This window comes from Melanaphis sacchari, unplaced genomic scaffold, assembly GCF_002803265.2.
Source record: "Melanaphis sacchari strain LSU unplaced genomic scaffold, SCAv2.0 Contig7_pilon_pilon, whole genome shotgun sequence".
In the NCBI taxonomy this organism is placed as follows: domain Eukaryota; kingdom Metazoa; phylum Arthropoda; class Insecta; order Hemiptera; family Aphididae; genus Melanaphis; species Melanaphis sacchari.
Window position 1 is genome coordinate 7,287,618 of NW_020271560.1, and position 15,820 is coordinate 7,303,437.

Genomic DNA, 15,820 nt, shown 5'->3' on the forward strand with positions numbered 1-15,820 from the left:
AGTAAGGCGCTTATCCAAGTCCTAGATGTCTAACTATATACAATGTGGGAATAATAATAGTAAAAATAAACATTTTATCTTAGTTTAATATCACATTATAAAATAAAACAAAAAAAGATAGATGTAGGTACTTATACAAAGATATTATATTTAGATGGACCGTTGTGTATACACTATACTTATATATTAAACTAATAAATTAACAAATTAACATCAATTAAGAGGTAAAATTAATTGCTTAGAATGATTGGGGCTTAAACATTTCATACCTCATTAGTCATCTTTTAAAAAATTACTATTTTTATTTCAAGATTAATCACACATATTTATTATATTATTTGAATTCTTAAATTTAAAAATAGAGATTTTATACAATTACGTCCAAGTTATACTTTTACTTTTTAGTAAATTTTTATATATTTAATATTTTAATACATGGTATAACACTAAATAAATATTAATATAGTAATATTAAGTTTAACAAAACAGTAGACAATGTTCAGGGTATTTTTCAGATTTACAAAGATACCAAAATGTTTTTAGAACTCTGCAGTCTTATACTTGATCTCCACATTTGGCCTGATCGTATGCACTGTTTCACCGGGCACACATTTATTTATGCTTTTTTTTCTTAATGTCCGGATCTATGCTTTTGCAAGTGGCCGTATGTGCGTGCAATTTTAATCGTCGACCCAGGGTCAAACAGATACTTCATAAATGAATATCTAATGATAAGCCAAAAAAAAAAGTGACCATTTAGTTTTTTTTTTTAAACAATATTAATACATATTACGCCTGAGTATTGTTTGGGGGCCGAGTGGGAGGCGCGTTTCGTCAGATCCGAGCTTTATCTATTTCGAGCGGGACTTCATGACGGCGACCGAAAAAACGTATCGTTCGTTATAATTCAGTGGCGCGAAGGGACCGGCTCAAGCAACAAGACACTTATCAGGTAAATAACACAATTTATAATAAAACTATAATTTTTTTACCCATCCCATAACAACTTATTATTATTAATTATTATTCATTAAAGATTTTATTTTATTTATAACAGTTTTGAATAATTTTTTTACTACATTTAATAATTTTGTCATTCAGATAAATATGTGTAAATTTAAATGTTATCTTTTTGATTAAAGTTATTATTTTCTATTAAATTTAGGTAGCTAAATAAGATTTTTTTCATTTAACTAATATATAGTAGGACGGAATTATTTTCTTAAAATTGTAATAAGTAATTAAACATCATTATAATAATATGATGAAATTAAATCGAATATAAAGATGAAAATTCAATAAAATATTTTTACAACTTTAAATTAACGGAAAAAAAGTTTTTAAATCTAGTTAAAAATAATTTAAACTTACAATTACTTGGAATAAAAAATAAAAAAAAAAAATATTATATTGGAAATATATTTGGTACCTCAGCCTATAGACAGCTTATAATTTAATCTCACTAAGACTAAATACAACTTAAATGCTATAATATCAAGCAATATAATTAGTCGACAATAGGATAACATGAAAAAAAAATCAATAGGAATAATAATTTAAAACAATACATATGAAAACATAATAAAAATCAACGGTTCAATATAATGTGATGATCGCTTTTATGATCGATTCGCTTGAAATATGTTTAAAGTTTCATTTCTCGAATTCTTCTTATAACTATAAACACGTTGCGGTGATTTTTTTTTTTTTTTTTTTTAATAATATTTTTCTTCCATTAACTATACGCACGTAGTCTTGGTGGCGAACTTACGGCACAATTCAATTCAGGTTTTCCCTTTTTCGGTCAGTGGGCTTTCGGTCTGTCCGATTGTGTGTCCGAAATAAGCGAAGTGCAAACGAACGATGGTTGGCCCGGATTCCTCGGGTTTATTATAAGTTTTGGCCACCATCCATAGTCGGTATGACGGCGGCAGATTAGTGGTCTGCGTGATGTCTATCTTTAAAGTCTATCAGTTTGCATAATATTAAAAATCGCGAAATGATAGGCCACGACGAGAATTATTATCGTGTATAACAATGATGTGTAATTAAATAAAATGATAATTTAAATAATTATTCGTTTTTAAGTTCAGGATATAACTATGAACAATATTCACTAAATCGATTAAACTTTTTTAATTTTATAATCTGCCAAACACAAGAATAACAATATAATATGATATACTAATATAAAACCATGTAATCTCTATCTGAAAAACACCATAACCATTAATAACATTTTACCCATAATAATTGATCATAAATACGATTCAATTGATTTGGGAATATATATTTCTTGTGTGTATTAGTTACCTATCGTTATTTTTAATGAAAGGGTCTTACGACTTGGCCAAGAAAATTTTAAATAAATTTATATCGAGTACAAATACTAGTTATTTTATTGCAGAAAATAAAATATAAGGCTTGCAAATTTCTCGCTTGTACATGTGCATCGTGAAGGCACAGTCATATAAATTCATGATCAGATACAAATGATTTCGCTTTCAGATTTTGTAAAAATGTACTCGAGCACCCTAAAAAAAAACAACTCATTAGTCAGCCGTCCTTAAACAAAATATTATAAATGGGTCTCGGCTGAACACGGGGCTGTTAGCCTAACCTTTCTCAAGGAAAATACTTGACCCGATGCCAATCCACAACATCTATTTGTACACAAGTCCAAGAAACCATCATTTGGCTTCGAATGTACGCATGCGTCAGTCAATAATCTGTTGATTATTAATCGCATAATCTCAAAATATGTTTTAATTTATTTGCTTTTCCAGACAGAAATATTCGTTATCGACATAATATCGTTAGATTTGCGTTCAATATTAACCTATAAAATATTAATATGTTAAAATAAGAGGTGTTTTTTTTATTTATTAATATCAAAATTACCAATGGATCTATTATTACAATTCGAATACTTTCACGGATATTATAATTTCGGTTAATAACTATAATATTATATAGCTGTCAAAGGTGTATTTGTATACTTTCATCCTTAAATAAAAATAAAAATCATTCACCAACACCCGACGATCTTGGATTTTATACGAAAAAACGAATAACAACCAGAAAAAAAAATCATAATAATAATAGAGCAAAATACCTACATCAAGGTCAAATGGCTAATAAACAGGCGTCATTTTTAAAGATGCGTGCAAATTACGGTATAATAATAGAGCAGGCTGGGGCGGAGTATGCCAAAAAAAGCCCACGGGAAACTGACTGTCGTGTTCGTAGCCCTCAATAGTTTCCAGATGCCAATTCTGCACTTGAGTTTCGCTTCTCCCACCCAATTTCTTGCAATATTTATCATAATGAACATTAATTTATAAATACTATTCGACCAAAACAACAATACGTGCGTAGTTCGGGAAATGCTGATGGTATCGTTAGAATAGGATTCTTTAGTATACTTAGAACTTGCGAGGTCGATTGGTGTGGTATACTGTCTGGCTCAATTACAACAGGTAACCGAATTAACATTTGAAACGAAATTATTTTTCTTATACATAATTTAATATTACTATTTATCAATGTTCAAACGAATTTGTGTTGGTTTATAATAGTTTTCTTTTTAATTGGTTTTAATATCAAATGCTTTAAAAATGTACGGAATTAAATATAATTTATTCATCCGACAAATTTAATCAAATAATAATTTTGCAATAGTTTTTCACTTCAATAATATTTTTTATTTTTTAAATGCTAATAAAAACTTTGATAATTATGAATAATTTTAAGGACTTTTAATTTTCAATTTATTTGAAATTAAACTTAATGTTTTGTACAAAATATTATTACATCATGACCAAATGAACCATTAAAACGTTTTTCAATCAAATCAATAAAATGTAGAGAGACGTCCTAGTATTTTTATCAGAGTCATTTATTCTCTTTAATTAATTCATTTGTTTTCAATCATTGAGCAATAAATACATTTAAAATCAAAACTATAATCATTTACTTCAAGTGCTAACAATAAAAAAGTGTCTTTTATTTTATGTAAACAATCTGTTTTAATAATAGTTCGAATTCAAAACGTCAATAAAAACCAAAAACACGGTACAAGTGTACTACACTTAAATTGAATTCTTAAACAATTTGTTTTCTAAATGTCATCTAAAAAAGTACAAAGTGTTTTTACAATTGACCATTCAAACCCCGTGTAATTCGTTTTCAACTGTAAATCGACTGTTCACCATACTCCCATTTCGCTTTAATTGTGTGTCGGTCACACTATGGCTAACCCTTGTCACATCCTCCAGATTGAAGAGGGTCACAACACCTACATATAACTAAATGTAACGGCATGTCTTTTTTTCTATTTACAGGAAGTCTCTTGTTTTTAATTCATTACACCAAAGCCGCAAGTCAATCACAAGAACACGAAAATGTTGAAACAGCACCTTGACATGATTGGCAGGAACGAACCCATCCAGAGAAAAGCCAAATTTTGGCAATCCTACGTCAGAGCATTAAAAGGTATATAAAATCAAATAGTCATACTTTTCTATTTTTTTTTTTTTAAATTAATATTTTGCCTAATTTTTTGACCCATTCAAAATAGTAATAAGAAAAAACAACATAACCTTATACTCGTAATTTCAAAAGTCCAATCATACGCGTATTATGAGATATGACGTTTTAATACGAGTTATTTTTGTTGGTCGTTACAGACGACTATAAAATTGCAAACAAACGACGATAGACAATTAAATTTATTATTATCGTCGTAGAAACTAGGATGACTAGACTTAAGTGGTACCTATATTGAGCACATTGCAATGTTCTCTTTTATCACAACGATTATGAAAAGACCGTTTTGTTGTAAAACCGTTTTCACGTTGTCACAACTCGTAGGCGTCTTTTAATTGGAACATTTTCTATTTTAAAATATATTCTCGAGATCGTTAAACACTGTACCACGTTCATTCAAATAAAACTAGACTAATAAATACTTTTTACCATCTTATTTATTTTTATTTTTTTATTATTATTATTAATAATAATATTAATCAAAATGTATTGCACTCAAATTATAGCTGTGTGTAGGTATAACGATGAGCCAAATATTTGTCACGGTACATTTAGTAATAATTCAATTTTTATCCGAAATATTTTTAATTATAATACACGAATCAAGTTGATAAAATCTAAACGATAAATATAATCTATTTATAACTCGCAATTTATTGTGAAGTAATGATAATAATGTTCGACGAGAAACTATTTTATAAACAATGCATCCTGAGACGAATTAAAATACCACAATTTTGATTTTCAATTTAATTTTAATTTAAATAACACTGTTCCTTCGTTGTTCTTATAACCGCAACTAAATATACAGCAATGAATATTTATTACTCATCCAAAGGGTTTCAATAATGTTGAAATACTAATTGTATTACTATTTATTTACATTATATTTAAATCTCTTGGTATTTGAGGAGTGGGGTGGGGGTGTGCTAATGTCACCCATATTTCGGCGTGCTAACGATATCGTTTTTTGTTTTTCCCGTGTTCGCAAACAGGCTCGGACGACATGAGGGCACCGGAAATCACACACTACCACACACCCGGCAGCAGGGGAGTATTCAGGCCCATCTTGAGCGCTGACTACCCGACATGGCCCAGCTACAAGTCCATCTACGACGACCCGGTACATCCGACCGACAGAATCAACACACCCGGATACCGTTACCTGCCAATCTCCAGAGACACGTACGGCATATCGCCCAGGAACATTTACCCGCACAACTATCACTCCGACCGCTACCCGACATACGGTACGTACTGATGACGACGTCGACGACCACGCAAACCACCGCTAAATAATATAATAATATAATATGTACTGCTATAATAATAATAATAATAATAATAATAATACTATATTTCAACAGACGCTATTTATAATATTATTATAAACTCTGTACACAACCAACCAATCTAATCAACAGCAATAATAATAATAATCATAATAGTAATTACAAGTACATCCACCACATTTTATTTATTTATTTCCACAAACGATTTCGGAAAAACTTTGCAAATGTCACGTGCCGCCAAAGCGAGAATACCTACTGATATTATAATATTGTATTTATTTGTTTATTGTTATTTTTGTTATCGCGGAATTTCTATATTTGTACACCCCACTTTGGCACACGTCACATTCGACCATTTTTCACACTCTCTTCGTCCATTTCACATCGACCGACCGATCGATCGATGTAATAACAACTGTAATACGAACAACCGAGATCGCCATTCAATAATTATAAAAAATTCCGTACTCGTTACGAATTCTATTTCAAACGTCCGTTGAATGCTTGGCACCGAGACAATCATTATATTATATCATATATTATACATCTTTATATAAAAAGGCAATCTTTTGTTTTTGTTTTTTTTTTTTTTTCATTAAAATTACGATAAATTTATAAATTTATTATAATTATTAGATATCGCTTAGACAGACGTATAGGTGTTATCAAAAATAAATATTGTAGCGTATTGATAAACTATATATTATTTTATACTCCAAAAGTATAATACTGTTACCGAATTCTGTTTTGTATTATGTATACAATATTGTTGTTGTTGTTGCCTTTATTATAATTTTTTGTTTATATGATTTAATTATTATTTTTTGAAATATAATTACTTACTATTTAAATATTTTGTTTCGCTATATTTTTAAAAACCCATCACGCCTGAATTTAAAAAAAATGACTTCAAGTACCAAACGTGTACATCAAATAAAACATCATTCAATGATGTAAATAAAATAAAATCACAAAGAAAAAACACGACGATCATTATGTATCAATATAATAATAATTGACAGTTATTATTATTATATTAATATATTATTGTTATGTTCAAACAATGATTTTACTAAAGCTTCTTGTAGCCCGCTACCGCTTGGGTTCACCGAAAGTAATATAACGTGATCTAACTTAATAATTGATTGAATGGTAATAATTTATTTTTGTCATCTAAACACGCAATCTAAACACACAGAAGCTTTCAAACCGTGTTTATTAACTACGAACCATTTTAAGCTTAATCGATGCGAGTGAGTAAATACATAATATAACAAATCAATATTGTGAAGGGACGAAAACTCAATGCAGAAATCGTCGGTAAGTATGTAAAATATTATAATAGTATATATATATGTGCAACAATATCACAAACTATTCGTACTCGTGATGAATATTTTATAACACAGCACAGTGGTGTAGCTAGAATTTCGCTTCGAAGTGTTGCTGATAATTATTAATTTGTTACCCAGGATCAGCAGTAAGAAATGGCTTAACGAGGATTCCTCAAAAATTAGTTTCCAAGTTGATCTCGTGGGCATATCATATAACATTTCAACATTTTGCAGCATTCTTCATGCTATATGTAAATTAACATTTTAATAGATAGTTAGTCTTACGTTACACATTCAAAGAACAATTGTATTATTTTAACATTTTCTTGAAATTTTGAGGAAGGCTGCAGCCCTTAGTAATTTCCCAGTTACGCCACTAAATATATGCCATATATTTAACATGATAATATCCGACACTGTTTCAATCGATAATACGTAATGTCTTACGCTCTGCCAATGACCTTTTTACCCATCTAGTAACACAATATCATGAATAACCTATCTACGTGCCAGCGAGTGATAAATGATGATAACGTGAGTTTATTATCCGTGTTCAGATCCCTATCACACTGAACCGTTCAAAGCACTACAAGACTGGACGGATCATTTGGATCGGATGGCTGAACTGAACAAAATATTCCCCGGAGACCATCCAGCGTACTACGAACCAAAGAAACCCTTACCGCTACCAGAGAGACGAGCAAAATCCCTACCACCCATCAAAGGTTACAATTTCTCAGGTAACATTATCCGAAACAATTATATAGGCATATTGAATATACATAATACTATTAAATAGCAAAGTATTGATGATATCGTATCGTGTTTAAAAGAAAAAAAAGTCAGATACGACTCGGAGCTAATATAAATCGTCACATTAGGAAAACATTTCCGAACCACGATCTGGATAAAAACTGCGATTGCTAAAATTTCCTAAAGCATTTTTGAGAATAAAAAAAATAATGTACATTTGAAACCTATAATAGAATCTAGCATAATTTAAAATTTAAAAAAAATATATTATCACGTTAAATCTTTGAGTAAAATAACATATAATTTTGTCCGCATAAAGATCATAGCTGCACGTAAAATAAAAGTTCCTACATAGGTATTACACTTGTATAGTGTTGGAGAAAATATAAAAACAGCAGTAAAAAGACTTAATGAGATATTCATTGCAATAAGACACGCAGTTTATCAAATAGTCTTTGTCGCATATTGTTCGTCTATTAAAAGCGTTTAGTCAATTAGACAAGGAAACGCATTTTGAACATAATGAGCATTTTTGTATGAAAAAAAAAACATTGCTAATGTCTGTTGAAAAAAAAAATAAAAACTACGTCATTACGATTTACGACCGGTTATGCATTCATCGTTCATTGTTCAAATAATCGTAACCAAGTGATTCATTTAACGTAAAACACTCATTAATTATTTCAAAAACTTTTTAAGTTTTGGAAAAACATTTTATTTTAACAGTTTTTATTATTTAAAGTTTAAGTGAATAGAATAGTGGATTAACTATCGACGGAGTATTTACCCCTATTCCTCGCAATTCCGATAATGTAAACTATAAATGCTTATAACCTATAAACTATTTGTTCAAAATTCGAATTTTATACAACGAATTACTCTGAAAAACATTCTTCTTCAGATCAAGGAATTAAAAATGTAAGATTTTATTAAAAAAAATTAAAAACTTAAGAAAACAATAATTACACGAAACGTATATAATATTTTTTTCATAAATGGTATTAAGTAACGGTTTTGTTTAAAATAATCGTGTAAAAAATATGTTTACTAATGTCAATTGTTTTTGAAACAATAAATGTTCTTGAATAAAGTAATCACCTACACATAATACCTAAAATTAAGCGTAGGTATAATATTCGAGTCACACTCCAATTTGGTTGTCATCTTACGGCATAATATTGAGTTTTACACGGCACAGCCAATCGCTGAAAATTACTAAGTCGCAAACAAAGTTTATAACATTTAGCCCGCAAAACTTTGATCCTATAATCCGTATAATATTAAATAACGTGTGGTTTTTAATGTTCTTGTTGTTGTTGTCGTTATTCTACAACAGGATTACCTATTTATTCAACCGGTGGCGTTAAGAGACGACCGCTGTCCGAGTTGTTTGAGCCGAGCGTATACACACCCAGGTCCAGATACGTTAGAGACCCATGGTGGTGGGAATACCCACACTTGAAACCATTTATACCGAGTAGTTCATCGTACAGGCCACCCGCAAAATCTTATCTGAGGAACAGCTACTTGTCGCCGGTCAAGAGGACCTACTTGTGGGGACACCATCCCATCAGGCCGTTCAGTGAGTATTGAATATATTATATATTTGTACAATTATTATTATTATTATTATTATTATTATTATTATTATTCTTAATAGACTAAAGTTAATTTATGACTCACGAAACTAATCAATATTTCAATTATTTTCCCAGCCTTATTATTATTAACATTTAAATACACCTATTTATACGCCGAATGCGCAGTACAATTTATTCTAATATTGGCAGTGAAACATATCTATAATAAAATGTTGTTGTTTTCTGTTTATTTTTCAGCTCCAAGTTACTATTATTAAAAGAAAAAAATATCTTAAAAAGTACAAACTCTAACATGGGTCAACATCATCATCTTCATCAACAAGTCAAGTTCAAATATGCAGTGCCACGCAATTCATCGTGAGAAGCTAAACAGTCGAAAATGTAATAATTTATTTTTATATACATCACTTCGAAATAATTGCATTATTTATTATTTATTAAATGTATTGACACATATTGCGTTTTAATAAACAGGATCCGGAAGTCTGTTTTTAGTGTTTTAATCATTACTCAATAATATATACAACACATATTATATTATAGTTATAAAATCTTGTTAACATTGTACCATTATTGACATATTAATCACCTCGTAAAAATTAAAAATAAACCATCTTACATTAATTTATAATTCAAACTATCAATAACATTTTAATTTAATCGTACAAATTATGATTACAAAATATAACCATTCTTTGTTTTTACATTCTCATTTAGTCTATAAATAATGTATTGACTTAAATCTCGCAAAATCTATTTAAATATTTTATGGTTCTCTACTATAACTGAGTATAAACAGATTTATTTCCAAAATAAAACATTTCAAAATAAATGTAAAATACAATATTAGAAATCCAGAAACGATAGCATATAAAATAAAAACAATTTTTGTTAACATATAACACAAGAAGTGTATACTTACTGATAGTATACTCGTGCTTAGATTAGGTTAGACCACACAATTATAATATTATTAAATTATATGAATAAATTATGCCGGATTATAATATGATGAATGAATTTCCACGTACCCTACTATGACGATATAAATTATTGAGTATCAATATCGATACTGAATTTTTTCATGGCTGGTGGAATTCGGGGTTTCATATTATCTCCAAAATATCTTTAAGAATAATGAAAATACTGTTTATTTTAGTGTTCAAAATTAAGTATCGACTAAATTTGCTTTATTTTACTCATACTATAAATATTTATCATAATATTTACTGCTGCGATCAGCGGCAGCGTCTAATTTTATTATCTCGTAGCAGGCCTATGACGAGTTGTTTTCATTGAGTAGTTTAATTTTAATTACTGTAGTTGGACCAAGTCTGGATTAACCTCTAGGGTTAGATTAAACATGGTGAGTTAAATACTATTTTTACACAAATTCAAAATGCAGTATCATAATTTATTTTTTTAGTTTATCTTAAAATACTGTAATACTTTCACCAAAAACAAACAAATTTAAATTTTTCACATAACATTATCAAGCTACGGAGAAGCTGTAAACTTGCAAAGTCCAATGTTTTGAATCACAGTGGACGTTTCCACGAAAACAATATCTAAACCTACTCCGTTTATAATATTTATGAAATGTATTACAGTAAGTTTATTTATGAATAACACGATAAAATATGTTAACTGTGTTCTGTGAAAGACAGTATAAGTATTATACATTTCAATACAATAATAATATAACTATGCCAATACATATGTTATTATTTCATTATTTGTATAATATTATAATATATACTTGCACAACTTCACGCGTTATCGTTTTTATATTTTAAATCGATTAACCGTGATAAAATGATATTCACGACAATATCCTATAAACAAGGGAAAACTTTGTGCAGTTTTAAGTGTATTATATTTGTATGTGATAAAATAATCGTTATTTATGCGTGTATGAATTTTAAAATAAACGATTTCGCGATACCTTAAATTATTGAAAGTAATTGTAAAAACAAAATACAATTACCAAACAACTTTAAATTTTGTATTGAATCAACTAACACATCTAATGAAAATATTCATTGGAAATTTATTAAAAAAATTGTTTTGAATAAATGTACACACTTCACTGACAATAAAAATGTACACTTCGATCAACTGATATTCACAATATTGAACCATACTTAACAATCATTTTTAAAAGACAAATTTAAGTTCAAATTATAAAAGAGAAGCAGTTGTTAAAGATCCTTGTATTAGGTCAAAAAAGCTATAAAATATTAGTTTAAAAAAAACATCTCAAATGGAAGAGACATCCAAATTCACTAGTAATAACGACAAATATTTATGACGCTCATAGTAAGTGCTACTAGAAACCTAAAAAATATTTCAGAGTTACATGAAAATTATTTAGTCAATTTAAATATAAACACAAAACAAAGTGAATTATTTTTACTAATAAATGATTGAGAATCACGTATTATCATTTTTACATGTAAATCATACATGCAATTGTTACAATTGTTATACTGATATACTGCTATATGAATGAAATTTTTTAATATGCTACTATGCTTTTTATACGGATGTTCACAGTTTAAAGTATCAAAAATGGTCATAATATTCCATCGGTTTTTTGTTTATTATCAGATAAAAACATAAAGGTATAAGAATCCATAAAAATAAATTGTTAATAAATGTTCGTCAATTCATCGCTCAAAAGTGTAACCGCACCAACTTCGAAAAGACTGTTTAAGATTCTGTGCATGCAATTTAACCACAAACAGAAATAATAAAATTGTCGGTTACTTTAAACTGTTTGTTGAGCATAAGCAGGTACTGGAAATTGGAATCAGCTAAACCTTCAAACAAAAAGAAATTTATTAGAATTAGTTCGTTTAAATTATATTAATTTTATAATTGAATAAAAAAATTATTTATATGAGCAACGCTAACTGTTATTAATATTACTTTATCCAAAATTATATTATTAGAAACTTTTTTATTTACATATACTATACCTTGGAACAAGCCTCAATCTAAAAAAAAAAAATAAATAAATAAAATATTATTCAACTATTTCCTTAAAAAGTAATATTATGTTGCATTATTACATATAAAGTAAATGTATCACTTATAACACCACAATATTTAAAATTAAGCATCGTCAAACATTTTAAGATTTGAATTTGTATCATAAATGTTATTGAAGTGTGTTTTTCAACATGATTTAAAATGATTACTTTTTTAACAATATCTGATTTTTTAGACTTGGAAGACGTATATGATTTAATTTTCCATATCTATAAAATACAACAAATCCTTAAGATCACTCATTTTTACCTTACTTAAAATATGAAAAAAAAAATATTACCTTTTCTAATTTTATTTTAATATAATCTATATCCACATTTCTGTTGCTATCCAATTCAATTGTAATTTGTATAGTTTGTCCGGGTATAAAATCACTGTAATGAATATAAGGTGGCCATGTTATAGACTCAGATTTATGGTAAAACTTTTTTTTCATTAATTTTTGGAGCTTCTAAAAATTGAAACGATAAACGTTAATATACAAACCTTGCAAAAATACTCTTAAAAATTCAAGGTTATATTATGCCAAATATAATAAATAAAATTAATTTAAAAATAAGAAATAATATTATCAGTCTGATAAGATGAGATTTACACTATAATTTGTATATATTCATATAAATAGTATCAACACTTCATTAACAATTTTACTTATAAGTATAAGATGTAGTATGAATATGTTCTAAACGTCATGTTTCAGTGTAATAAAAATATTTATAGATTATGAAACCTATCATTTTTTTAAATTAAAAATAAATAAATAATAAATATAAAATAAATAATACTAAAAAAATAATAATAATAATAATAATAATACAAATATAAAAGTTATAAATAATGTGTTAAGCGTTGAAATTGAGCCCTAGAAATAAGAAATGGTACATTTTCTTTATTTCAAAATAAATTAATTATAATCTAAAAAAAATAATTCTAGACTTATATTATAACTAATGATGGTTCATTATTTAGATTTACAGGATAAAGAACTTTAAACAGCACTTTTTCTTTTTTTATCTAATCTCAAAAATAAACAAATTTTGATTATTGCTATACATTTATTCATTTACTTTGCAAGTAAATAATTATAGTATATTACGTGATAAAAAAAAAAAAAATTAAACGGATAATATAACATATTTACAGAGTTCTAAGTGTGATTATTCTTAAAAATAAAAATATTAGATAGAAACGCTTAGCTTAACCTATACGAAATTGCTTCATCGTTAATGAACTGGTGAAGTACGCAAATACTAAATTATTCAAGTATTTAAGTATTAATAAATATGAAATAAAAAATAATAAAACAACAATTTTTTCTGTACCTCCATCACAAACCAGAGTAATATTATTTCTTAAATAAGTCTTTGTTACTATGTATTGTGCGTTCCAATTTTTCTACGACATCTTACGATTTTCTAGGAATCCTATTTTTTACAGCTATAATGACATATAATAATGATAATTATGTAATTTACTATATTCTAATAGATCATGGATAATTTACCTTTAATATTCACAAGTTTTTTAATAAAAATTAAAATCGACCTGCAAAAATTATTTGGCAGGGACTAAATATTACTGACGGTTTGTCAAAAATTATTTTTAACTCGGCGCCCGTTGTAATTTCAAATCGGTACTAAATATTTAGATTATTTGGTATGTATATTCCATAAAAGTGCACTGACAGATGATTATTATCGAATATCGATTGTAATCTAAATTTTAATAAACAATAAATAGATATTGAAAATTGGAATTATCCGATCAATACAGACAATACGTATGACTATTGACTACTGTATCTTATTTGTTATTAAAATATTTAGAACAATTAATTTAATGATAAATGAGTAGTATTGTGAATTTGTGATATATTATCATAATAGTACGTGTTTAGTAATTATTTTGATAACAAATAATCAAAATGAGATTAAAAAATAATAAAAATACTACGTGTCTATCCAAAGTTTAGGAGTATCGAGCGATGATAAATATCCCTTCCCCTGTACAAAATTTTGATTCATATGGAGCGGGTGACGAGAAAAAACTTAAACAATTATGACTAGAATAATTAATATTCTTAGTTATTAAAACGGTTAAATAATATGGGTTTTAAAAACATATTTTACCGTACACTTGGCTATGTATGTTATATAAATCAAAGACTGCCAAACCTCTCTCTAAAATACAAATTGGTTGTACATAAAACATTTAAACATATCCATTTTTAAAATAAAAAATAACAAATACTTTTTTTTCTGTTTTAATCGACGAAGTTTCCAAACATATCAAATACTACGTAATAAATATACTACATCAAACATTTTTTATTTTAGATTTAAATTACATAATAAAACATGGTATGATATTATAAGTTTTAACTTTATAAGATGATATAATTATATTTAAATTATTTTATCTGGATGTATAAAATAACTTCTACTTTTTTATCGTTATTTCAAACAATAAACATCCTTTTAAAAATATTTAAAAGCTCTAATACAATTTAACTGTATATTCAAAAAAATATATTTGTTTTTTTTAATTAATGATTTATTTTTATTTATCATAAAAATAAATTATTTCAAGAAAATAATTGACTCAATTATGCTTTCTATTATTTGTTAATCCGTTTTTAAATGAATTGATTCTAGCAAGAAAAAGTGTCTCTATATTCATGATACTATTATGCTGTTTACATTGCTATGAATTACCACGATAATAAATTAGATATTTTATATTTATACGCATATAAATAATACAATGTATCTTAAAAAATTGTTTATAATTTTTAAAATGTCAATATTTATACTTTATAGTAAATAATGGTATGGCATAGCGAAAAATTTCAAACCCTAAGTACAATATGTTGAGAATTACAACAAAATAAATAATACCTAATATCCTTTTTATATATTCATCAATTTTGTCAAATTTTGAAGTTAGGTTAAATTACATTTAAATATTAATATATTAATGAATATAAATGTATCAATTTATGATTAATTTAAAAATTGTTCAAAATAAAATGTATTAAACTAAAGTAATTCAGTAAAATATATAAAATATTTTAAATAAAAACATATTCATAATAACTATTTGTATTGATATTAAAATATATTTGAAAAAAATATTCGAATACGTATTTTAAATACATAAGACGTCAACTACTAAATTAATTATTTCCAATACATTTTAAAAGAACCCATAACAAAACTGATGTCTTATGGACTTATCA

At 27.0% G+C, this 15,820-nt stretch overlaps 1 protein-coding gene across 2 annotated transcripts; it reads left to right on the forward strand.

The window, feature by feature from the left end:
• Positions 1-844: 844 nt before the first annotated feature.
• Positions 845-10,018, forward strand: LOC112601695. Of its 2 annotated transcripts, none has more exons than XM_025349431.1 (6): positions 845-952; positions 4,344-4,494; positions 5,544-5,798; positions 7,732-7,914; positions 9,264-9,509; positions 9,766-10,018. In XM_025349431.1, exons 2-6 carry the CDS (start codon positions 4,404-4,406, stop codon positions 9,783-9,785), a joined length of 795 nt encoding a protein of 264 aa, XP_025205216.1. In that variant the 5' UTR covers positions 845-952; positions 4,344-4,403; the 3' UTR covers positions 9,786-10,018. The 2 variants fall into 2 exon arrangements, with proteins under 2 accessions (XP_025205216.1, XP_025205217.1); XM_025349432.1 differs by lacking the exon at positions 845-952 and adding an exon at positions 3,289-3,479.
• The last annotated feature ends 5,802 nt before the right edge of the window (positions 10,019-15,820 follow it).